Below are 25651 nucleotides of genomic sequence, written 5' to 3'. Positions count from 1 at the left end.
ATGAAAGGAATGAAAGTCGAAAAACAAAATACATTAGCTGCTGGAAAGGCAGCCACTCTCGCGGCGCCGTCTTGAAGTCAAAAGAAAAAAAGAAAAAAAAACCTAAATAACATGACAACACAAAGACACAGAGAGCACTTTCTGTACCCTCTTTGTTACACAAAGCAGTTCCACATGAAAGAGGAGAGGATCAAAGCGTCTCTTCACCAGTGGATCAGGGACATCATGGTGGAACGTGCACGTCGACTACAAGCTAAATGTTGAAAGCAAACATGCAGCTGGAGCATCAATTGACGAAGAGATTGTCTCACATCTCCTGTCCCACATAAATCCGCTTCGCGGGTGTAGGTGCTCGGGTGCTGGTCTCCACTGGCTTGAGGAGGGAGACGTGGAAGACCGGGTGGATCCTCATCGTAGGTGGCAGCCGGAGCTTCACCAAGACCGGGCTGAGGATGGCCTCGATGGGGAAGGGACCAGTGAAACGTGGGCCCAGTTTGGCCGAAGTCCCGGTCAACCGGAGGTCCCTTGTGGACAGCCACACCTCCTGCCCGACCTGGTACTTTGGTGCGACGACGATCCGCGACCAGTTGGTTCCGGGACGCCGTGCGCGACAAGGCGGCCCTGGTCTCCTTCCACACTCGATGGGCCCGTCTCAGGTGGTGTTCGATGGACGGGACCTCCACCTGCCCCTCCTGGGTGAGGAACAGAGGCGGCTGATAACCACAGGTGGACATGAACGGGGACCGACCTGTGGCTGTGGAGACCAGGGTGTTGTGGGTGTACTCCACCCAGGGCAAGTGGAGGGCCCACGATGCGGGACTGTGAAGGCAAACACACCGGAGGGCCGCCTCCAGGTCCTGGTTCTTCCTCTCCGTCTGGCCGTTGGTCTGGGGATGGCAGCCAGACGACAGGCTCGCCGACGCCCCTAGGGACCGACAGAAACGTTTCCATACCTTGGACACAAACTGCGGTACCCGGTCCGACACGATGTCCGTCGGAATCCCGTGGAGACGGACGGCGTGGTTAACCAGGAGTTGAGCCGTCTCGACAGCAGACGGCAACCTGGTTAACGGGATGAAGTGGGCCGACTTGGAAAAGCGGTCCACAACGGTGAGAACGACCGTCTTGCCACGAGACGGGGGGGAGACCTGTAACGAAGTCGACGGAGATATGGGACCAGGGTCGGGAGGGAACCGGTAGTGGCTGGAGAAGTCCCGCCGGGAGTTGGTGGGAGGCCTTCCCACGGGCGCAGGCTGGGCACGCCTTCACGAATTCCGTGACGTCCCTCCTGTACTCCGGCCACCAGAACCGCTGGGCGATGAGCTGGATCGTCCTGTTGACCCCTGGGTGACATGCGACCCTGGAGGTGTGTCCCCAGAGTAGCACCTCAGTGCGTAGCGCAGGGGGGACGACAGGCGATCCACCGGGCAGCCCTTGGGGATAGGGTTACCCCCCAGGGCCTCCTGGACTTTCCTCTCAACCTCCCACCGCAGGGCGCCCAGGATGTGTTGCGCCGGCAGGATGTTGGCAATGACCTCCTCCTTCTCTGCCGGCTCGTGTTCTGCTACCTTGGGCAGTAGGTGAGAGTAAAGTTGAATCGCGTGAGTAACAGCGCTCATCGAGCCTGCCGCGAGTTGAGTCTCTTGGCGGACCGAATGGCGGCTGTTGGGTTATTTTGATCGTTCGCGCTTGGTTCATTGCTTCGATGGGTGTTGATGGAAGAAGATGGTTAAATCATCAGGGAGCCAGGTGTAGAAGTGAAAGTTGGTTTATTCTTGGAGAGCACGAAGGCATCGCGGTGTCAGCTTAAGGAGAGAGCGTGGCGAGAGAGAGACTAACTAGAAGGGAGAGCATTTTATACGACGCGCCGTGTGACTCGTGAAAGGATGTGATGTAATGTAAATGCGACATCATGTAAAGGAAGGCAGGATATGACGTATCAGGAAGTCCAAAATGTAAACAAAGATTAGCGAGCGATGTTTAGAGATGTTTGTATGGCGAATTACCCCAACAGCGGCCAGGTTCTTGTAGTCTGTGAATACGGTGAAGGGGTGTTTGGCCCCCTCAAGCCAGTGTCTCCATTCCTGCAGCGCCAGGATGACCGCCAACAGTTCCCGGTTCCCCACGTCATCGTTGGCTTCTGCGGGGATGAGCCGGCGGGAGAAGAAGGCGCATGGGTGGAGCTTCTGGTCGATCGGGGAGCGCTAGGATAGGACCGCCCCCACTCCGGACTCAGATGCGTCAACCTCGACCGCGAACGTGAGGTCTGGGTCAAGGTGACGTAAGACCGGAGAGTTGGAGAAGGCTTGACGGAGGCGGTTAAACGCCCCCTCTGCGTCGGGTGTCCACCTGAATGGGACCTTGGTGGATGTGAGGTTAGTAAGGAGGAGTGCCTTCTGACTATAACTGAGGATAAAGCGGCAGTAGAAATTGGCAAACCCCAAAAATCGTTGGAATTGTTTGTGCGTCTTTGGGGTTGGCCGCTTTGGTTTTCGCGGGATCGGCCCGGAGCTGCCCCTGCTCCACGACGAACCCCAGAAAAGACAGAAAGCGGACGTGGAACTTGCACTTCTCTGCCTTCACGTAGAGCCGGTTTTGCAGGAGCCGCGCCAGGACCCGTCGGACGTGCTGCCGGTGTTCTTCTGGAGATGTGGAAAAAAAAATGTGGATGTCATCTAAGTGTACAAAAACAAAAACGTTGAGAAAGTCCCTGAGCACATTGTTGATGAGGTTTTGGAATATGGCAGGAGCGTTGGTGAGTCCGAACGGCATCACCAGATATTCAAAATGCCCCAAGGGCGTTTTGAATGCGGTTTTCCACTCGTCCACCTCTCTGATGCGAACCAGATGATATGCACTTCGTAAATCCAATTTGGTAAAAATGGTCGCCGATTTAAGAGGCGCTAAGGCTGAATCCATGAGGGGGAGAGGGTATTTGTTGCGAATGGTGATGTCGTTCAGACCCCGATAGTCGACACACAGGCGCAGGGATCTATATTTCTTTTCGATAAAGAAGAACCCTGCGCCGAGCGGGGAACACGATGGCCGCAAAAGTCCCGCCGCCAGGGAAGAGTCAATGTATGTGCTCAGGGCTTCTTGTTCCGGGTGTGAGATATGATAGAGGCCGGGGTCCGGTAGTGGGACCCCCGCTGCAGTTCAATAGCACAGTCATAGGGTCGGTGGGGCGGCAGGGATTGCGCGTTGCCCTTACTGAACGCCTCCCGCAGATCATGGTAACAACGTGGCACGCCCTCGAGGCAGATCTCTTTGGGCGTGCCCCCGCGGGAGGGGTCTCGCCCTGCGCTTTCACAACAACTGCAGCTGTAACAAAGCGCTTCACAAATAAAAGTGGCTCTTCTTCTGGGCCATCGGCGGCCTGTTTGAAGGCAACTGTCCCATGTCACCTTCAACCACACTGGGTTGCAAACGCTTAATCCAAGGTGTCGCTCACCTGTCAATTACAAGACGACACAATTGCAACACGGCAAAGAAAATGTGCACACCCGGCAAGACCCCCCCCCCCCTTCACCCCACCCTCCGGGCCCTCATCGCCTCGGAGCGAGAGGAATTTGCGGCCCGGTGGCGAGTGCCGGCAGAGCGAGTTGCCGCATGCTGCTGTGTTGTTGTTGCGCTCCATTCATTCGGAACGTGCGCGTACGTGTGTGTATCCAGCATTCCTGGTGTGTGTGTGTGTAACTCTGCACATATCTGGGGTGGGCAGAAAGGGTCTAAGAGATAGTAGCATTCCTGAAACACACATAATAATATTACATTCCATTTCTAAGCGCCTTTCAAAACTCTCAAGGTCACTTTACAGTCACAGGATAGGATTTTCTGTGGGTGAGCAGCGGCAGCGTTCACTCTACCCGGAAGTAACTCAAATAGATAGAAAGCTAGCTAGCCTATAGATAGCTAATAGCTAGCTAGCTGGCCAACTGGATAGACATATAGCTAATAGATATAGCTAGCTAGATAGCCTGCCAGCCGGCCATATAGCAAATAGCTAGCCGCGAGATAGCTACCTCGATTGCTGGCTAGCTAGATAAATAAAGCAAGAAATATTCACACTAAATGCTGATTTCATACCATTGCCCTCCTGTTAGGGTTAGGGTTATGGCCTGCAAGTGATTTATCCGAACAGCTTCGTTAACTGGACTGACTGGGGGAATCCCGCTAAAATCGAAAAAGGCGGCGTGAATGGAGGTGACCGCTTCACTCTGGTGACGGACGACATTGTCTGGCCCAACGGAGTGACGCTCGGTACAGCCGATAATTCTGCTTTCCAATAATTCCGCTTTCCGATAATTCCGCTGGCCCAACAGAGTGACGCTCGGTACAGCCGATAATTTCGCTTTCCCCGCATTTTCCTCGTATCTCTTTGACCGACTGACCCCGGTTGTCAGAGATGTTTGTTTGTTCGGACACTGTGAACACATTTTCAGAGATGTTCAACCATGCAACTTTATTTGCCACTGGCCAAGAAGTGTATTTTCCATTCCAAAGTTAGAATTGTTGATAGTTAAAAAAAACCACAGTGGCCATGCAAATGACATCAAACTGACCAAAGTGCTAATGCACACACATAAAACAAGACGACTCAGAATAAACTTAGCAAAAATCAAAATTTATTTTGATCCAAACAAAAAGTAGCATTAAGAAGAAGAGAAAAAACACTGGTGACAAAGTGAAGTACGATATCCAGTCGTCTCGTCACAATGGAATTTTTACCTTGTGTACCTTTCAATATTTGTGTGTGTCTGTGTGAGAAAGTGATGCTTCCTGACATCCACCCCCCCCGGACCTCTCAGCCAGCACACGTGCGATAGCAGCAAGCCAAGATGTGCAGTCAGACTGTGGTATTGTTGGAATGTCTCATCGCGCTTGCTCACTTGCTGGTTGTGTTCCAAAACGGCTCCTGGCTTCGGCGCAGCTGCAAAAACGCCTGCGGGCGAAGATAAAAGGCCACAAGCAGGCGCGTGCCGCGCGTCTCAGTGAGCGCGTCTTTGATGGGATGGCGAGCGGAGCATTTTGCACCTGGGCTGCCACTTCATAGAACCAGTGTCCCAAAGCAAACACGGTGAAGAAGCATTTCAATGTTCTGCTGCACTGAAGTGGAAGAAGCTGCCAACAGAAATTGAGTCAGCAACAAGTCTTCTTCTTCTTTCTTCTCAGTGTCCTCCATCTAACCCGGTTTTGTGCATCCTCTTCTCTCACACCAGCTACCTACATGTCCTCTTTGACAACATCCATGAAGCTCCTCTTAGGTCTTCCTCTCAATCTCCTGCCTGGCAGTTCAAGGCTCAGCATCCTTCTTCTGAGATAATAATAATAATAATAATAATACATTTCATTTTTAAGCGCCTTTCAAAACTCTCAAGGACACTTTACAGTCACTCGCTCCTCTGGACATGTCCAAACCAACTCAGTCTGGCCTCTCTGACTGTGCTTGCATTCGTAACATGCGAGTACTCCAGTTATTTGTACTTATGGTTAATTCTTTAATGTGATTTCACTTGCATGATGAAACACCACCGACACCACCGTAGAACTACAAACAAGTATAAAAATATAGCTATTATTTACACATAAACATTTGGACTTTACATCAATGAAATAAAACGTATGCAATAAAATGGTGCAAACCACTTTGCCCGCTTTCCGCTCCAAAATGGAAGTTTTGATCTGCGTCCTTTTTATCTTTTCCTTGGTAAACATGACTGTGATAAAGCATGTCCATTCTCGCCGTCTGAAACTTAAAGGACAACCGACGTCACTTTTTTGTTTCTTAACTGACATCAGAAAAACGTTTTATAGCATCTAAACGTCTGTGTAAGCTCTCAGTCGTACAGGAGTGGTCCATCGATGAGAAGGTTTCTTCAGCCGTCATCTGTACAAAAGTGAAGGTGTCGGACGTTTCGCTTCTTATCCAAGATGCTTCTTCAAGGAATTCAAGTCTTACTGGTTGTATCGGCCCTATATATATCCCTAATGTCCAGACATGGCAGCGCCGGACACAGCTATGTTAGGTCCCTACTCTCAGGTTGGGGGGAGCAGAGGACCACTCCCTGCAGCCCCACCGATTGTTCCTACATTCCTGACTAACGACTGGTCTGTTGGCCCCACTTCCTCCGGTATCACCCCATCAGCATTACTAATGTTGCCTAACCTGAGCTTCTTTGAAGGACAACCGACGTCTCCGGACAAGTTGTGTCCATAATTTATGAAACGGCTTCAAATGACTTCTATTGAGCGTATTTTAATAAGATTCCACCGCATATAGCTATATTTTACGTTTTAGGACTCGCGCTGAATATTCAGGAAGTCTTGTTTTTGAGTTGGTGACGAGTGCGTACGTGACGTCACGAAAGGAATGCCCCTGACCGAAAAAAGACGCATTGTAGCGGTTCTTCCATCACGTCAATGTATTTTGCTGTATTTGTTTGGTCTGGGGACCTCATGTTGCACCCAAAAGCCGCCAGAAGAGGGCGTCCAAGCTCTATATAAGGAATTTATCAGCCTGCGGAAACGGAGGTGGCTGCAGGAGGTCGCCATTTTGTGCCTCTTTTTCGTTGAGACATCTCCCGTCAATGCTGCCCCATAATGGCACGGAATATATTCTTTAATTGATTGCAAACATGTCTGCTTTCCTCTTCAGAACTATTTGAATCATATTCATCACTGAATGAGTAACAAGAAAGCATATTCTCCCAATCTGAAGCCATTGTTTTGATTCTGCAGCAATGCAAGACGTCTTGGTGTGACGTCACAAACTGGGGGCGGTACTTTCTGAAAATGCCCAATTCGCAGCTCCATTTTTTTGCAGATTTTGGGACACTTGAAGTCATTTTTATTGGTGTTTTGCATTTGAATAAAAATATCTATTTTAATTTGAAGCAGATTCTTTACTTACAGACAGTGTATTGTAGGTGTTCAAATAGCTGACATGTTTCGGCGTCTACTTCCGCCTTCGTCAGAGTGTCACGGATGTTGCTGTGACGCGCCATTTTCAGCTGGTGTTGCTAAAATGGCGCGTCACAGCAACATCCGTGACACTCTGACGAAGGCGGAAGTAGTCGCCGAAACATGTCAGGTATTTGAACACCTACAATACACTGTCTGTAGGTAAGGAATCTGCTTAACATTAGTTGTCAAGTAGACAGGATGAATTTAGTACAACGAATATCTATTTTAGATGCTATAGATGAGAAGGTTTCTTCAGCCGTCATCTGTACTTTTGAAGGTGTTGGACGTTTCGTTTCTTATCCAAGATGCTTCTTCAGCGAACTAAAGTCTTACTGGTAGTAATAAAGCACAGCCATCTGCTGGTCAACTGTGGGATAGCAGTTGTAGACAAACGTATCAACAGCATTTACACTGACTTTGTCTCCAAAGCCTCTAATATGAGTTGTCCCTCTGATATATTCATTCCTGATCATATCTTATTTAGTCAGCAACAAGCATGAGTGCTTTAAAATCTTGGTTGAAAACGACCCCCACCTCCCCTCAGCATACTGACCAGAGTTGCTTGTTCTGAAAGGTATTTGTCGCTCGATATCATCTGCTCATCGAACTTGTCTTGCTTTGACCGGCCAATCAGATTCTAGATAAGAATGCCAATATCAAAACGTTCCGGCTAATGGCAAGCACAGGACAAAATGTCTCCAGCGACGCTCGTGTCTCGGCCGACCTTGTCAGTTGGCGGCTATTTGTGTCTGCACTGTTTGTTCGCTGTTGTGCTTGTTTCTTTATCAGGACCAGCGGCAGAACACGCAGCTGTGTGTCCCCAAAGTGCCCCCACCCCCATGTCCATTGGCCTTGACTCATTGCTACACTCACATTGTTCAAATTCACCTCAGCACAGTGGGCGAGATTGACAATGGTGACCGCTGGAGATGGAAAATGTCTGCAGGAAAGCACCCCGACAGTTTGAGGCTGAGGTGAACGGCAAGATTACTCGCTCTGCTCTCGCAGTCTCATTCATTTTCAAATGCTTTTTTGTTGTTGTTGTCAGCACCGCCCTCGATGTTGAATGCGAGGCAGGCCATTCAGCTAGCCCGGGGTCAAAGGTTCACCATCGGCTGCTTGGGGACAATTCTTTGAAAGGGGAAAATGTATTAGCCGAGAGGAGTCAAAACTTGAAGAAAGTAAAATCAAAGCAAATCCACTTGTGTGATTAGCAACAACGAACGACATCACTGCTTTGGATTGCGATGACACAAACGGCAGCCCAATTTCAAAACTGAATTCTGCATTGTACAAGTGTCGAAATAAGGAGGATGTAATGGAGCAATTGCTAATAGAGTAAGTATTCCCTTATAAGCAATTCTGTCAAACGGAATTTCCTTTCCCGGAAAAAAATCGTATGTAGGGCATTATTTTGTCGATTGTCTTACTTGGATCCAAAGCCATTGTAGGATATACAAACCGAGAGATTCCCTCACTTTTTGCCAAAAGTATTCTTCCGTTTAGTGATGGATCCCTTTTTAACCAATGATTAAAGCGCTTCTTGGTTTGATCAATTATTGGATGGAGGTTGAGATGAGAACGCTCTTCGTCTTCTTTGTCAATGACAACACCGATAGGGAGGTCACTTGATTCTTTACAGGTGTATTGTATAGCATAGACTCATGACATGATTTCACAGCTAACAACTCACATTTATTTAGATTTAGCGAGAGACTTTGGAAAACTCTTTAACCAGAGCTACGGCCTTTGGAATTTGCTCAGAAATTTTCAGCAAGAGTGTGGTGTCATCTGCCACCTGGCTAATCACGACCTGCCTGCCCGCTACTTCAATACTCGCTGTACCTCGCTTTCAGTGACCAACAGTGATAAGATTTGTGCTGAAAGTAAGACTAAATAGGGAGAAATGGGACGACGTTGGCGGATGCCACGGGAGACGTTAAAGCGAGGGGATGTACCGTATTTATGCACTATTGAGGAGTTAGAGTTGCTGGACAGTGTCTTAACAGCCTGAGTAAAGTAATTTCCAAAACCAAATTTATTAAGTGATTGAAAATAAAATTGTTTTCCTAAGTGTCAAAGGCTTTGTATAAATCGAGAAATAAAATAAAACTATTGTGGCTAATAAATTCCTGATAATCAAGAATATCCAATCCGAGACGAACATTATTGGCAATGTGCCTTTTACTCAAGAAGACTGACTGTGTTTCACTGATTATATGCGGTAAAGATTTTCTAATTCGGTTTGAAAGGATAGAAACTAAAACTTGATAGTCTGTATTTAGTAGGCAGATAGGGCGCCAGTTTTCAAGAGATGACGTGTCTTTTTTCGGTTTTGGGATGAGAGATACATATAAGTAAAAGTAAACGAGGGAGGGAGCCTTTTTAGATGCTATCAGAAAAAAAACATTGAGCAGGAAAGGAGCCAAAGGGTCAGAAAAAGTTTTATAAAATTCTGAAGTAAACCCATCGTTTCCAGATTTATTCGTTGACATAACAGCGACAAAATCAAAACGAGAAAAAAACATAACGGATGGGCGAAGAACTCACATACGTATTTGGAATGTACGGTGTATGCATTTAAAAATCAGTGTTCACTTGTTCAAATAACGCCGACACCGGTACACCTTGACAGGTGTAAGGCCATCTCTGCCCTCTCTCGCTCTCTCGTTTTCTTTGCTTGTTGATTTCTTTCTCCTCCCCCTTCCCGTCGGCCTCCCAAATGCACGTTCTCGCTCCCCCTGGTGCATATTCTGAACGGCTTGAATCGCCAGCGAGCAAAGCGGCGACACGGAGGAGGCGAGAGCGCCGGCGGCGGAGATGACGAGCCCGCCTTCGAGTGGCAGAGGCCCCGCGTGGGGCGGCGGCGGCGGTGGGGACGCCCGACCCCGTTTGGCCAACACGTCTCGTTTCCACCCGACAGGCGAGTCGAGTTGATGAAGTGTGACCAGGCGCTGACACGAAACTGCGCACGCCGAGATCCGGACGCTCGCTTTAGCGTTCGGACGGACTCTACTCTAGGTAGCTCATCTCAAGTTGGCTCGATGCTCAAGGCCATAAATTCGATTTGGCTCCAGGAAATCCGCCTGTGATAAATGTGATTTTGGTGCACAGGTGCGTCCTTAAAGTTACTCCTTTACTCCGCCAAATCAGAAAACTCTCGTTTATACCTCGTTATGCTCCATAAAGAACCCGTGATAAATATTCACTCATCTTTTTATTTTTCACAATTATCACATATGGAATACAATGCAGCATTGAATAAAACCAAATAGTAACCCCTTTTTCCAGACAAACGGATTAAAAAAAGACACGTTAAAAGTTCTTAAAAATTGACAGAAAACAATGTGAGTTTTGTCATGTTCATAATTTGGGCTGATTTGACCTTTTATCCGAAAAAATCCCAGCAATCGATCTTGAGATTAGCTTCGCTCCAACTATCCCAACAAACACGGCTTCTTTCTCATCACTCGTGACTTGGCTTTTCTGTCAATTTGACCACTTTTTCCCCTGCCTCTGGGGTAGACTCAATATTGCTCAAGCTGTTGCCGAGGCTGTGCCACCTGCAGCGTTCTCTTGTGTCGTAAGAATTCCACAGCTTCGAGCTCCGATGCGCAGGAATTCAGCGATGACCTAACCTGTCCAATGTGAGCGGTAAAAACGGGGTGAGCCGAGCGGGACGTGAGCCACCGTTAATGGGCTAGCGCTCCTAACGAATGGCTCTAAATCATCCGTTGTGAGGAAGAGCCGCCCGATTCCTTTCTAGAGTGATGTCACCATTGTCAAACAAATCCAGACACGAACTAGCCCCCCCGCCCCCACACCCTGATGCCAGATGTTCAAATCCGCGGCACGCACTACTGCAGGGATGACACAAGAGGACACTCAAAAGTTCATATGATTCGAGTGACAAACTCGCAGGTTAGCAGTCACACGCAGACAAATAGACCCGCCCACCTCATCTGTTGTTTTTCAACTCTGTTTTCAGATGATCTCCCAGAGGATCTTGGATGACATGGACTCTCTGGAAGCCAGCAGCCGCACCTGTCTGTGCATTTTCAATCATGACAAATTGTAGACATTAACAACGATGGAGCTTCCGCCTGTGGCGCAGTTTGAGAGACATCCATCTGCACATCGAGGATTGAACAAATTGGCCTTTTCTACATCGGGCGCGTCCGCCGAAAGTGCTGGTAATAGCTCACTGGACCGCAAGGAGTATACCTCAGACTACCACCGCACAAAGCTCTCGCCTGTAGTTCGTTCCTGCCAAGGAACCCACAAACTGCCCTGTATCATCAACCACAAACAGAGTTCCATCACTTTCTCGGACTATGGCAAGAACTGCGGCGAGGTTTACGGCAGCCTGGACGATGGCGAGTCGTCAGACGACGATGACGTTTTCACAGAGCCGTCACCGACCATGGTGCGCAGAGTCCATCAAAGTGGCAAGGGGCGCAGTGACAGGCGTCGAGGTCCCGCAGGAGGCAATACGAGTTGTTACCAGGCAGAGTTCGACAATGCCAGGAAAGAGGTATGGACACATTTTTCATCAAATCAAGTTTTAAAGCAGTGGTTCTTAAGCTTTGTAGATGTAGCAACTCCAAATGGTTATGCATATTCACCAGAATCATGAAACACTGGACATGATGTCTGTGTAAGCTCTCAGTCGTACAGGAGTGGTCCATCGATGAGAAGGTTTCTTCAGCCGTCATCTGTACAAAAGATGTACAGATGACGGCTGAAGAAACCTTCTCATCACTGGACATGATGGTATTCTGTCCGTTTGTGCCAATGGATGGTCCTCACATGAGATTTCGCCTTGATATTGAGAGTGGTGTGGGAGCTGTGCCTCAGGGATGGGAAGCTTGTGAATTTGGGACACATCATCAGTAGTGCTCCAAAGAATCATTGGGTGTTTCGGCCTTTCATCACTAGACACCTTCATCGATGGTGTCCAGCGACAGGTTGATCACGCCCGCGCTTGTGTCCCATGCCCAATCAGAAGTTGAGAAGCTGGTGAGGACCAAGTCTGGTCTTAGGGTGGTGGCTGCAATCTCCGCTGGGAAAACCAATTGCTGGCCAATGTCAACCCGCATCTTCCAATCCCGGGCCCTGGATAGCTGTCCAACCTCTAGTTTTGCAGGCGGATGGTTGGGCTTTTCCTGTCCCTCTCGAATAAAAGTCAATGGTGCTGTGCAGGAAGTGGTGGCTCTCCTGGGCAAGGAGTTGATGGGATTCCTCTTGCTCTCAAGGACAACTGCCGAACTCTTCAGGACCTGGTTGTGCCTCCAGGTGTACCGGCCTTGTGTGAGGCTGGTCTTACAACCAGTCCCAGAGATCCCTCCAGCTTAGCTTTCTCTTTTCCAGGCCTTCCCACCTCATCCATTGACCCTGCTTGGCAAGACAGACAGCCTTCGCAGTTCTTTCAGCTTCCTCTTGGCGGCGCACCTCTTCATTCACCATTTTCCTTCTTTCCGATTGTTTGTAAGGCCAAAGCCCCCTCTTCCTAGCTGGACGTGTCCCAAAATGTCACTGTGCCTTATGGCTGCTGTGGCCTGCTGCACCGCGATGGATGGCGTCCATTTCCGTCCAGTTGATAGAGGGGGGGGGGGGGGTGCAGCTTGACTGATCTTCCGGTCTCTGGAGTCTCACTTTAGAGCACTTGTACTCTTCAGTGAGGCTTGTGATTGGAAGCTCAAGGACTCCTTTGCCATAGAGGCTGTTGTTGGACAGACAGTGTGGAACACCAAGCCATCTTTCTTCATGAGTGAAAAATGAATTAGTAAATGCATATATTTTTTTGACGAATTCAAGATGTCAAAAAAACCCCACAGAAATTTAAAAAATAGACAAAAGTCCATTACATTTAAAGAGGGAATTATCCTTTTTTCACAAGTTACATGTTGTCAATGCACAGCACCGATTGGGCAGTCAATATCATGTGATCATCTGCAATCAGTGACGGCCAAACGGGCACGTCATAAAGAATAGTCCTCCATGGCAGAGGGTCCGTCGAACTCCCCACCACCACCACAAACAAACACATCCCCTTCTCAAAACCAATATGCCCTTGACCGCTGAACAGATGACGAGAACAAACGGCCTTGAGATTGCACTGTAGTATCCCACTGCTTTTGGACCTTTTGGATCTGCATTCGCATTTTAGCGCCTTAAAAAACGGACCACCTTCCCACAGAATTTAACACAGTCGTATGATGTCTTATTTTTTCCACTGATGTTGTTACATCAGTAGCAGTTGATATTTTTCATGGCAGCGTTATCTCCAGCTTGTTCCTCTTCAGTGAAGGCTTTCACTGGGTCATCGGTACACGAGGCGCCTTATCCGCTGCAGATAAGGCACAAATTCCGAGAGACGCTTTTCGCCTGCCGTGTTGAATTGTTTTTCGAACCGCAGGCAGAAATGTGTGGAATTCGGGCTGTTGCGTTGTAGATGTTCTCAAAAATAGGGGCGGGTCAGGGCCTCCCATGCTGTTGGGACACGCGCGAGGCTACTGAAATGCAGCCTTTTTGTCACAGCTGTCTGTCATATGTCAATTCCTGCTCAATCAGCATTCTTTTTAGTTCAGAGTGGCCCATCCTAATTTGCGACACGCCGTTATGAGGCTGACCATAAGGGGACGCCATCTGCGTGATTTCCCACTCCTCCTCCTCTTAAGAGTTTCCAGAAGCTTCAGCTCCCCTCTGCGCCTTGGCCTTTGATAACACCGGGAGCGGAATGTGCTTTTCCGGCAGCCGTCCAGGTAGCCTTTCGCGCCATTGGTTGAGGGACTCCATGGTGATCGGTGGGCACTCTCGCTGGGTGGCTCGGGGCGGGCACTCTTCCGTTCCTCATTTCCATGTGAAAGACGACAGTGACACCCTCACACAATGGCCACAATTTGCACTGATGAAGTTGGAGGTAACATGATAACACCGATCCGTAGTGAGATTGGTTGCCATGGCAACAGTTGCTTTGATGGATGGATGGATCAATGGAGACGGGATGAGGCTTTTTGAAGTTTTTTTTACATTTTTTTTCCGTTTTTTTGTGTGTCAATGTGTGAATCAGACACAAACCTTCTGGAATGCGGCGGCATGGCTTTACTGCGACTTCATTAGCATTCAAACATCATGAACGGATGCGAGGCCATCACAAAGCAGCACAATATCCAAAGTCCCCAACTCATGAGAACCTTCATTCATTTCAGTGGAGGAAAGTGATGTGCAATAAAGGCCAAATTTTCTTGCTGACGATATAAATTCAACTCACGAGATGCCTCGGTTTAGCGAAAAAGGCCCACATTCTTGACCTGCTGCCGGCCACCTCTTGGGCAGGGGTCTCAAACTCAATTTACCCGGGGGCCACCTACCACCACCAGGCAGAGTCTGGGTGAGGCTGGCCCGCATCAGGATTTCCACAAGAAAAGCACAGATAAAACATTCCAATGTTCTCAAAATCTTTCTTTTTCACACGCAAAAAAATGAATTAAATGAATAAAAAATAAATTAACCAGTAATAAATAAATACAATAATTATAATGATCATAAGGCGACTGAAAAAAACAAACACTTTCAATCGATGATGTTATTAAACATCTGATTATTAAAAAGGCGTATACATGGCAGAAAGATCCGGATTGCTACTGCAGTTCTTTTTCTCTAATCGTATCGGATGACGACAGTTATCCGAATTTCTCAAGTAAACGCACTTACTGTTAAGTTTCCGCTTCACTCGCGACATGCCGATAATAAGTAAGAACAAACACACAGCAGCTCTCTGAGCGCGATCGGCCAGAATGGACATGGCTACTGACACGGCACAGGCCGGATCATAAATCACAGAACCTTCTTCATTTCTGAGCTGAGAGCAATGGAGGACGATAGGAGCTGAGTGGAGTCAGCGGCTTCACGGCTTCTCCTCCGCCCAGCTGACTTGAGGAATGAATGAATGAATGAATGAATGAGTGAGCGAAGCATTGGACAGCCTGACCGATGTGCCACCCTTCACAGCCTTTTACCCCACCGTGGTTTGTTCAGATCCACACACAAGTTTCATTCATATCAATCATGCGGGCCGCACTAACATGAATCTTTCATATCAAGGCGAGCCACAAAAGATTCTTTCGGGGGACGCAGTTGGCCCGCGGGCCGCGTGTTTGAGACCACTGCTCTAGGGGCAAACGCAGTGTCAGTCAAACAATATGGTTTTCAATTTCATAACTGCACAAGACGTGTGTGCGTGTGTGTGCGCGTGCGTGCATGTATGTGTGCGCGCATTCGTGTGTACGTGTGTGTGTGTGTGTGTGAGTGTCATCTCGCACAGGCAGATCTCATCCTGAGCATTTGGTGAGTGAGGCCGTCCTTTTGATTTACGACCGTGCACATCTTGGGGCCCTGCTCTCCACCTGTGAGGATGCTCTATATATACGTTGCGCACGTCTGCTGTGTGTGTGTGTGTGTGTGTGCGTGTGTATTAGTGATGAGAATTCCGGCTCCTTTCAGAGAGCCAGTTCTTTCGGCTCAGCTCACTAAAAAGATCCGGCCGGCTCTTTTGGCTCCCAATGGCTCGTCAGTTTTTTTGTTGTTGCTTAAATTAATTAACTACCAAAAATCACGTAACCTTATGTGAAAAACGAATTACTCATGTATACACTATATATACACTATATCAATTATTTTTATTTGTATGGCTTTATTTATATGTGCACAGAGAGCATCCACTAACTTTCACGTTCCCTGTGGTTACTCTGGTTTGATGATCAGCTGTCACTCATTTGCTTTTCATATTAATAATGCTATAATCCCAACTAGTAAAATTGATAACAACTGAATAATAATAACAACAGCATAATGTGATAACATTTGTCCACTACCTGTCTGCACTGATCTCCAGTGATCTGCTCAAATGGCTCCAAAACAGTGCATGCAGTACCTCCCCAGCTCCTCTGCAAAGTTCTCAGAAATGTGTCCTTCATTGAACTCCAAACAATCCAGCAGACATGTCCCCACGTTGAAATTTTCAACAAAGTGGCATGTAAGTGACATGTAGGATGCGGTGGTTCGGGATGTCCAGCAGTCAGTTGTTAGACAAACAGCTGTGGCTTTTTTGGACTGCAGCACCTTCTTTGTCATATAGGATTCTGCTATGATTCTTTGAGAAAGTTCTTTTCAGAATCAGAATCGGAAAGCCTGAGGGCGGGGAATAAAGGGGGGAAAAGTCGGCTCCCATTTCCGGCTCCTTTTTAGGAGCCGGTTCTCTTTGTTCATTTCAGAGGTCCCGCGGACGGCACATCACTAGTGTGTAAGTACATGTGTATATGTGTGTGTGCGTGTGCGTGGAAAGGCAGAAAGGCGAGCATTCCATGACTGACTGCCCCCCTCCTTCACCTCTTTGCTCTTTCACCCCCAAGAGAAGCGGCAGAACACAATGCATTTCCATGTGCGCCATTTCAAACCGACCGTGAAATTGGTTTTGTTCAAAATGTGTTGTGATGAAGTAATGAAGGTATCGACCCTCCAAACCCTTTGCAGTTATGCGTGTTTCAAACTAGATTATTCTCTGATCCCTTCGAGGAGTCCCTGCTCAAGTCTCCCTGGTCCAAGTCCATGAGCCGGCTGATGAAGAAGCTGGACCAGCTCAATCTCGACATCGAGGAGGCGCTGAGCGCAAGCTCCTCCCCTTCCGACACGCCCCACAACGCACGCAAGAAACAGGTAAATAAAAAGTTGCAAGGTGCTCAAGTTCTTTTTCTGCGGCATTATTGTCAAGTATTACGGTAAACATGGACACACACGCTCAAACACGTGCGCACGCTGTTTCATTGCAAAGCGCACATTTTTGTTTCTGGACGACGCTAATGAGCATCGCAACCTCTGAAGAAGCGGAATCATTGGGTGGGGGATTAAAAGTGCGCATATTGGATGTAAAAATGCGGTCAATGGAATCAATTTCATCTGTGTCCGCAACCCGAGTGAAACAGATGACGATTTTTTACAACTTGCAAAGGTGGGTGCCCCAGTGGAGGTCTGCCTTTTAGAGTGAGGTTTGCCCCCTCAAATTGGACGCCAGCTGTCGCCTTCTACTGGGAAACGACAGAAGCCCACGTTCAAAACAGCTGAGAATGTTTCAGGAAAGACAACGCCACATTCCATCGTCTCTCTTTTGGCCGGAGTCATTTTGTTGTTCAGTGGGAAAATTAAAAAATGCAGACAAAAATAGTCAGTCGTCTTATGTCAGCGCTCCACTGTAATGTGTTGTACTACATTTGTCATTGCTGATTAGCGTGACGACACGCTAATCACTGTCATGCGCGATGGAGATGAATCAATCTTATCGTTGCCGACAGATTGTCAGCAAGTTTCTTTGCCACTCCAAGCGTCGCCGTTACTTTTTTGACAAGACCTAATTACATCCGCCATCCATCAGTGTGACAGCGCCGTCTGGCTACTTCACTGCTGGCATCAGCAAAGTCTTTTGTTCCCCCTCGACTGCTGCTTTCCCTTTGGTTGGCCCCAAATACAATTTTTTGTGGTACTACTGCATGGGACATTTTTTTGGCAGTGTATTTGTACAACATTGTTTGCCGTTCATCTTGTCCTGAATATATTTTCATGTTTGTATTGCCTTATGGACATCAAAAAAATATTTGACAAAAGTATACTGAGACCTCATCTTACGAACGCTTTAGCTCACAAACATTTTGCCTTACGAACATTAAATTCCCGACAATATAATCTTGGCATACAAACTACTTTTCGGCGGACGAACCAAACCACACAGCGCCACGGTGGCTGGCGAACTAGTTTTTGTCACCACTTTTATTTGTGTGCAGATGTGGATTGTTATCGAGTGGAGTACTTTTCCTATTATGGGACCGAAAAAGATCCCACCACAGGCTAGTGTTAAGCCGAAGAGGACACAAAAGAAAATTATTAGAAGGAGATCATCGAGAAACACGAACAAGGTGTGCGTTTGTGTGACTTAGCATCTCAGTACGCTAAGTCGACCATTGCTACGTGTGCCTAAGTGATGTTTTAGGGTGGCCTGGGAACGGATTATTCTCATTTTTAATGGTTTCTTATGGGAAATAAATGTTTGGCAGACAAACTTTTCGCCTTACACGCACTTTGTGGGAACCAATTAAGTTCGGAAGCTGAGGTATCACTGTAGTTAAAAAGAACAAGTACTATTTCTTTTGTTTGCGACTGACCGCATGTCGCATGTTTTGTCGTCAAAATGTAAACTCTCTTCGGTACTCCAACAGAGTGATTGGGGAGCTTGATGATAAAATTAATATTTTGTTACTCTGTTTTCATAATGTAAAATATTACAGAGTGACCGTTTTCCAAAAACAAATACATTTTGAGGGTCTTTGGGGCAGGAGGATGGAACACATTAACGTATTTTCCATCCATTTCAATTACAAAGATGTTTGAGTTCTGAATGTTTAGAGTGACGAGCGCAGTTGCCGCAATATTTGAGAAAACGTGACCAACCGTGGTCCCACAAAAATATATGCAGCGACAGAAAGTTGGAAACACGTGCATGCCATGAAAAGACACGGTCAACGGCGGTGGAAAGTGGTTGAGTCGTCGGCAGGGAAAAATGTGGAAAGCAGGCGAGTATACTGTAAATCAGAGCAGGCAGGAAAACTGAGAGGAATGTTGACGTTATCGTCGTACATCTTTCAACAAGAAAACCGGCTTACCCAAAACAAATCTGTCAACTTCTTACACATTTCAGCTTCCCTCGGAAGCTGCTGTTTCTTTTTGACCACATCGGTTCTCTTCTTTTTTATTTGCAGGTTTTCAACTCGATGACAAGTGGAACAGGAACAGGTAGGATGACAATTATTTGGTGGGAATTTTCCGGAGTTATGCTACCGCTATACTCAGCTATTGTACATATCTGTCAGTGGTTAGCATCAGATTACATCCCGAGTTTGGTGGTGGCATCACCAAAGTGCTAAATCAACAAAACAGTTTATGCTAAATGTTGCCGTGTGAAAAGTGTGTGTGTGTTGCCATGGCACCACTATGCTCCCATAGTGTCCATTACCGTTTCATGCAGGCGGCTTTGGGGAAAAAAATAAAGCATCACATTGCTTTGAGGGGCCCGCTTCATTCCTTTTTTTAAAGTTGTCACCTCAATTGGGTGATTTGAAAAAAGCCGCCGCCGCTTGCGTGGGCGGAGTCCAGCCGATGGGTTGCCAATCGGGTGAGATCATGCGCTAAATTTATGAGCCTCTATTCATGAGCGTAAAAGGGGCCGCTGCTGTGAAGGCAGCATGAAAAATTCCACACATGGAAAGATGGAAAATGACTTGCGGTTTCCTGAGTGCGGAGGAGGCCAGCAGAGAGAGAGAGAGTGAAAAAAAGAATCATAAAAAAGGGGGCCGGGACATTTTGTACATTTTGCAGGTAAATCGGTGCGAAAAAAACATTTCAGCCTCTAGGAAAGATGTGTAAGCGTACAAGCTGTCAATGCCTTAACACAAGCCAGGTGCTGCATTTTTGTGTCAACTCTTTTCAGTTACGTGCGGTGAGGTTCATGGCTGGTGAGGCACTGACGTCATCACAGTCAAATTTACAAACATGAACTCGACAGAGTCGCTTATTCACCATTTGAGTGGCAAAAGTTAACGTGTTTTGTTTAAAATGTCGTGTCAGCATTCTTTATATATAAAAACTGCAGCATGGAAGAAAACAACAAAAAAAACACTATTTTTTTACCTTTACTTATAAATGAAGTCCTAATGTAGCCACAAGGGGGCACAAGCCAGTGTCTTGTTGTGCCGGTCCCAAGCCCTGATAAATACAGAGGGTTGTGTCAGGAAGGGCATCCGCCATAAAAAAAAAATTCCAAAACAAGTATGCGAATCAAACCTGTGAATCCCATACCGGATCGGTCAAGGCCCGGGTTAACAATGGCCGCCATTGGTACTGTTGACCTTCAGGGTCAACAGTACAATGACAGGTAAAGGTAGAGAGCTGGTTGACATGATGCAGAGAAGGAAGGTTGACATACTGTGTGTCCAGGAGACCAGGTGGAAAGGGAGCAACGCTAGAAACTTAGGGTCATGGTATAAGTTGTTCTATCATGGTGAAGACAGAAGGAGAAATTGAGTTGAGGTTATCTTAAAAGAGGAGTTTGCTAGGAATGTCTTAGAAGTAAAAAGAGTATCAGATTGAATGATGTGTCTGAAGCTAGAAATTGAAGGCGTGATGTTCAATGTTGTTTGTGGGTATGCCCCACAAGTAGGATGTGAGCTGGCGGAGAAGGAGACATTTTGGTTGGACTTTGATGAAGTCATACAGAACATCCCGAGAAGTGAGAGGGTTGTAATTGGTGGAGACTTCAATGGACATGTTGGCGCAGGAAACAAAGACGATGAGGAGGTGATGGGCAGGTTTGGACTCCAGATGAGGAACGCTGAAGGACAGATGGTGGTTGACTTTGCTAAGAGAATGCAAATGGCTATTGTGAATACTTTCTTTCAGAAGAGACAGGAACATAGGGTGACCTATGAGAGCGGAGGCAGAAGTACACAGGTAGACTACATTTTGTGTCAACGGCACCATCTAAAGGAAATCAGTGACTGCAAAGTAGTGGTTGGTGAGAGTGTAGCCAGACAGCATAGGTTGGTGGTGTGTCGCATGACGCCGGCAGTGAGGAAGATGAAGAAACCAAAGGCTGAAGTGAGGACGAAATGGTGGAAGTTGAAAAAGGAAGAGTGTTGCATGACATTTAGGAAGGAGGTAAGTCAAGCACTGGGTGGGCAAGAGGTCCTTCCAGATGACTGGCAAACTACAGCGAACATAATCAGAGACACAGGTTGGAAAGTACTTGGTGTATCGAGTGGAAGAAAGGTAGATAAGGAGACTTGGTGGTGGAATGGGGAGGTGCAGGAGTGTATACAGAGAAAGAGGTTAGCAAAGAAGAAGTGGGACACTGAGAGGACGGACGAGAGTAGACAGCAGTACAAGGAGATGCGGCGCACTGTGAAAGTAAAGGTGGCAAAGGCCAATCAAGAGGCCTATGATGACTTGTATGCTCGGCTGGACAGCAAGGAAGGCGAGACTGATCTTTACAGGCTGGCGAGACAGAGACAAAGATGGTAAGGACCTGCAGCAGAGAGATTGCAAAGTATTAACATGTGCCAATTGTATGATGGCAAGATGGAAAGAGTACTTTGAAGAATTGATGAATGAGGAAAATGAGCAGGAACAAAGAGTAGAAGACGTGACTGTTGTGGACCAAGACGTAGCAAACATTAGCAAGGATGAAGTGAGGAGGGCGCTGAAGAGGATGAAGAGGGGGAAAGGCACTCGGGCCTGATGATTTACCAATCGAGGTATAGAAGTGTCTTGTGGCGGTGGTATTCCTGACTGGGTTATTCAACAAGATATTAGATGGTGAACAGATGCCTGAAGAATGGAGACGAAGTGCACTTGTGCCCATTCTTAAGAACAAAGGAGCTGTGCGGAGTTGTACTAACTACAGAGGAATAAAGTTGATGAGCCATACAATGAAACTCTGGGAAAGAGTAGTTGAAGCAAGACTAAAAGCAGAAGTGAACATTTGCGAGCAGCAGTATGGCTTCATGCCAAAAAAAAAAGAGTCTGACGGATGCAGTGTTTGCTTTAAGAATGCTGATAGAGAAGTACAGAGAAGGTCAGAAGGAATTGCATTGTGTCTTTGTAGATCTGGAGAAAGCGTACGACAGGGTGCCCAGAGAAGAGCTGTGGTATTGCATGAGGACGTCTGGAGTGACAGAAAAGTATGTCAGAGCGGTGCAAGACATGTATCATGACTGTAAGACAGTTGTGAGGTGTGCTGTCGGTATGACTGAGGAATTCAAGGATGGAGGTGGGACCCCACCAGGGGTCAGCTCTGAGCCCCTTCTTGTTTGCTATGGTGATGGACAGGCTGACCGACGATGTTAGACAAGAATCTCCTTGGACCATGATGTTTGCAGATGACATTGTGATCTGTAGCGAGAACGGGGAACAGGTGGCGGAGAAACTAGAGATGTATGCCCTGGAAAGGAGAGGAATGAAGATCAGTTGCAGCAAGACGTAATGTATGTGTGTGAATGAGAGGGATCCAAGTGCAAGAGTGATGCTACAGGGAGAAGAAATAAAGAAGGTGAAAGATTTTAAGTACTTGGGGTCAACTGTCCAGAGCAATGGAGAGTGTGGAAAAGAGGTGGAGCAGCTGGAAAATATGTCAGGTGTGATGTTTGATAGGAGGGTTTCCGCTAGGATGAAAGGAAAAGTGTATAAAACGGTGGTGATACCAGCCATGATGTTTGGACTGGAGACAGTGCCACTGAATAAAAGACAGGAAGCAGAGCTGAAGGTAGCAGAGCTGAAGATGTTGAGGTTTTCTTCGGGAGTGACTAGGTTGGATAGGATCAGGAATGAGTACATTAGAGGGACAACTCATATTAGAGGCTTTGGAGAGAAAGTCAGAGAGTCCAGACTGATATGGTTTGGACATGTCCAGAGGAGAGAGAGTGACTATATCAGGAGAAAGATGCTGAGCCTTGAACTGCCAGGCAGGAGACAGAGAGGAAGACCGAAGAGGAGGTTTATGGATATGGTCAAAGAGGACATGAAGGTAGCTGGTGTGAGAGAAGAGGATGCACAAAACCGGGATAGATGGAGGACATTGATTCGCTGTGGCGACGCCTGAATGGAAAAGCCGAAAGGAAAAGAAGAAAAGAAGAAGACTTATAAATGAAGTCCATGCACCACTCCTTCTGAAGAAAGGCATGGATAACTTCTTTGTAGAAGCCTTCCTTATCTTTCTTCAGTTTTAAAAGTCTCTCTGTCTCAATGGAGATCACTGCCACTGAAGAAAGTCGTCCTTGATCAGTCCTGTTCCGACTGTACATTTTCAGTCTTTTCAGTGCTGAGAATGACAATCTCATCTACTTCTACAGAAACAAATGAGGACGCACCAATCTCCTTTTTAATGTCATTTCTAATGACATCACCAACTACTTCAATTAAATCGTTCTGTATTCTGTTTGACAGGCCAGAAAATACAGTGGCTGTCTCCAAATGTCTCGCTAGCCTGTCATCTTTCTCAGCGAAAGCATGTAATAGTTCAACATAGTTGCCACGATTAGCAGAGCCTTTACTTACATCATTTCCACTAAATGCCAGCTGTTGTTTGGCAAGGAAGCAGGTGGCATTGATGAGATCTTTGAGGTTCTCCTTTACCTTAGCATTGTGGCCGCTGATGTTGAGTTTTCGCTGTTCATCCAAAGCCAAGTCGATCCTGGACATCCCAAATGTTTTTAGCGCGATTTGACTTTGGATGTGCGCGGTTGACCGCTGTTCCAGTTCCTGTGGTAGCTAGAACATTGAGCACGAGCTGGAGCAACTTTGTCGCTTCAGGAATACAGTAGTTTCAATGAGATCCTTCTGGGCCAAAAAGCTGAGAAGCTGTGCAGGGGATTTACATCCATCCCTCACCGTTTGTGAGCTATACCGTCCGGTGTTGGTCTTACTTTAATTATTATTTCCTGCTTCGAAAGTACAGTTTATATAATTCTTTTTAGATATATAATCCTCCATTCTCAAAATAAGGCCAAGCAACACGAAAAAAATGACTGGATGGTTGCACTTAACTTGCCAACTGTTTACTGTAACATTATATACACCAGCTAAACTGTAGAAATTTAGTTCATATACTAAAAGCTTTTGAACACTTTGATAGCGATATGCAGAGGGACAGCAATGCGGTCTCACTGCAGAGCAAGCCAGCACAGTTAGCACAGTCATTGCGCAATCCATGGTGAGGCTCAGCCGGCTGCTGCCTCACCGCATGTCTCCACTTATTATTTGAACGGTAAATATGAAAATTCAACAATTTTGAAAAAAAAAAGTCCACAAATGGTGAAGGTAAATGGAAAAGAACTTGAAAGGACAAATCACTCAATAAATATAACTTTTAACTTATTTTTTCATTTGATATTTCCATGATGACAGGTGAGGCATGGCCTCACCTGCCTCCCCTGACTGCACGCCACTGACTATTTTCCCAGGCAACTTTGTGGGCCAACTGCGCCCGATTCGATGTGGGATGCGGTGGCATGACGCGCTTTGTCACTCCGTATTCTTTCTTCCTTCACGCGCAGGCTCGTGTCTCTGCAACACTTTGTTAAACAGACTTGCTGGGTTCCCTGATTTAGATTAAGTCACCCGACCACCCCCAAAAAAAAGGACTCAAACTAACTAGTCGCCGTTGACCTCTGGGAAAGTAATAGGCTGGAAGAAACCATGACGAAGGTCCTCAAGAAAACAAGATTAGGGACCACTTTAACGGAGTCATACACCCCAGCCACCCCGTCGTCCTCAAGCCAGATACGCACCACATGTGTGGCTCTTCTGGAAAAATGACTTTGACTTGGGAATATGTGGTCAGGAAATTTATAGCACATGCCTGGGACGAGCCCTCGGGGGTTTGGTTTTGGATGTGTAAGCCGCGCGCTCCCTCAGCCCCCTTTCCACGAGTGCGCTCTCCCAGACTATTTCGGCGGGCCAAACCCGAGCGTGACCCAAGCATGGAGGAGAAATCACTTTTCCTCGCATCTGGCTTTTTTCAACTTCCCACTCGATTCTGTCAACTGCACGTATGTTGTTTCAATCTTGCTGGCGGTTGTGTAACGTACTATCCCCACGCCCCCGACTTCGCCGCAGTGTTTTTGCTTCTGTGGGCATGAACGCTGTGTCACTTCAGGACAACTTTTCTCGTTTCGATTTCCCAACAGTGTGTTAATTCGTGGAAACTTTGTAATTTCAGTTTCATCAAATATCTGTTAACTTCTGGGTGGTTTGTTGTAACTTGACGATGGTGCATGTGTGTTTGTGTACCGTGACTTTGTGGAAACCTCTCAGGTGTTTGCGCTTTCTGTTGGTTTGTATCAACGTCCCTCTTTATTCAATGCTCTGCTCGGTAGTTGTTGGGGTCGGGGTGGCTCTCCAAACCTTGCTGCCAGCAGGCCCTCATCTTTGGTGGATGACATAATTACGCTGCGACGAGCGCTTGCGGGTCTGACCTGCCAAACATTTGATTCAATGAGCGAAATGAAAACTATACTATTTGCGCTATGATGTTCATTTTGGAGACTTATGGTTCATTTGTTACAGTTTTTTTTTCAGTTTTCTTTTGAAAGAGGAAAACTTCCTGATCTGACAACAGAACCGAGAGAGGCTCTATTTGGTTCGTTTCTGTCCATTAACGTGTTGTTGCTCAGTGTGACTGTTTTGCCATGTCAATTTCCTGTTTGTTCATCACAACATCCAGGTTGTTTGTTTTAACTTTCCGATAATGCACGTTCACGTGTCGTAGCCTTCTTGTTCCATCGCACCGGTCACGCGACGTGAGCGGATGCTCCTGCCGAAGTACCACAATTTATTTGCTTTACAACAACACCAAGTAAAACGTGCACTTCTTCGGGTGTTCTCGCTTCAAGTGGTCCGAGACAACCGCACAGCCACTAATGCTATCGGATGCCGTGGCCCTGACAATGCGAGGTTAGGAATTCTTCAATAAGTCAGTCTTTATCAAGGTAAATTTAGTTTGTGTGCTTATCCGCCACTCTCTGACCTCATTTTTGGGCAGAGGATGTTGTGACAACAGCGCTAAATGGTGCTGAAAGTTCCTGCTTTT

At 47.0% G+C, this 25651-nt stretch overlaps 2 protein-coding genes across 7 annotated transcripts in view; one reads left to right on the top strand and one right to left on the bottom strand.

Moving 5' to 3' along the window:
• Window positions 1-28: 28 nt before the first annotated feature.
• LOC148887951 (uncharacterized) lies at window positions 29-16085 on the bottom strand. Of its 6 annotated transcripts, XM_089013375.1 has the most exons (6): window positions 15840-16085; window positions 2007-2642; window positions 1149-1568; window positions 954-1062; window positions 838-887; window positions 554-692 (listed from the first exon to the last, which is right to left on the bottom strand). In XM_089013375.1, the coding sequence occupies exons 3-6, from the start codon at window positions 1352-1354 to the stop codon at window positions 653-655; spliced, it is 405 nt and encodes a 134-aa protein (XP_088869501.1). In that variant the 5' UTR covers window positions 1355-1568; window positions 2007-2642; window positions 15840-16085; the 3' UTR covers window positions 554-652. The 6 variants fall into 6 exon arrangements, with proteins under 6 accessions (XP_088869500.1, XP_088869499.1, XP_088869498.1 ...); XM_089013374.1 differs by having other exon boundaries at window positions 29-692; window positions 789-1062; XM_089013373.1 differs by having other exon boundaries at window positions 29-887.
• LOC148887949 (stAR-related lipid transfer protein 13-like) overlaps window positions 9748-25651 on the top strand; it is a 50349-nt gene continuing 34445 nt past the window's right edge. Inside the window, exons 1-4 of the mRNA XM_089013362.1 lie at window positions 9748-10077; window positions 10952-11497; window positions 16540-16680; window positions 18771-18804. Of these exons, the coding sequence (XP_088869488.1) occupies window positions 11054-11497; window positions 16540-16680; window positions 18771-18804 (619 nt within the window). The 5' untranslated portion in view covers window positions 9748-10077; window positions 10952-11053. The remainder of the gene's footprint in view (window positions 10078-10951; window positions 11498-16539; window positions 16681-18770; window positions 18805-25651) is intronic.

This window comes from Hippocampus bargibanti, linkage group LG14, assembly GCF_051943395.1.
Source record: "Hippocampus bargibanti isolate YZ-2025 linkage group LG14, ASM5194339v1, whole genome shotgun sequence".
Taxonomy (NCBI): domain Eukaryota; kingdom Metazoa; phylum Chordata; class Actinopteri; order Syngnathiformes; family Syngnathidae; genus Hippocampus; species Hippocampus bargibanti.
The sequence above is the reverse complement of the archived record's forward strand: the minus strand, read 5'-3'. Positions and strand labels throughout refer to the sequence as shown.

Coding starts and splice junctions, on each gene's coding strand:
- LOC148887951 (XM_089013372.1), bottom strand. CDS start 1,354: ATGTCACCCAGGGGTCAACAGGACGATCCAGCTCATCGCCCAGCGGTT. Junction 1,063..1,148: donor CTCCGTCGACTTCGTTACAG/GTCTCCCCCCCG, acceptor CCCGTTAACCAG/GTTGCCGTCTGCTGTCGAGA.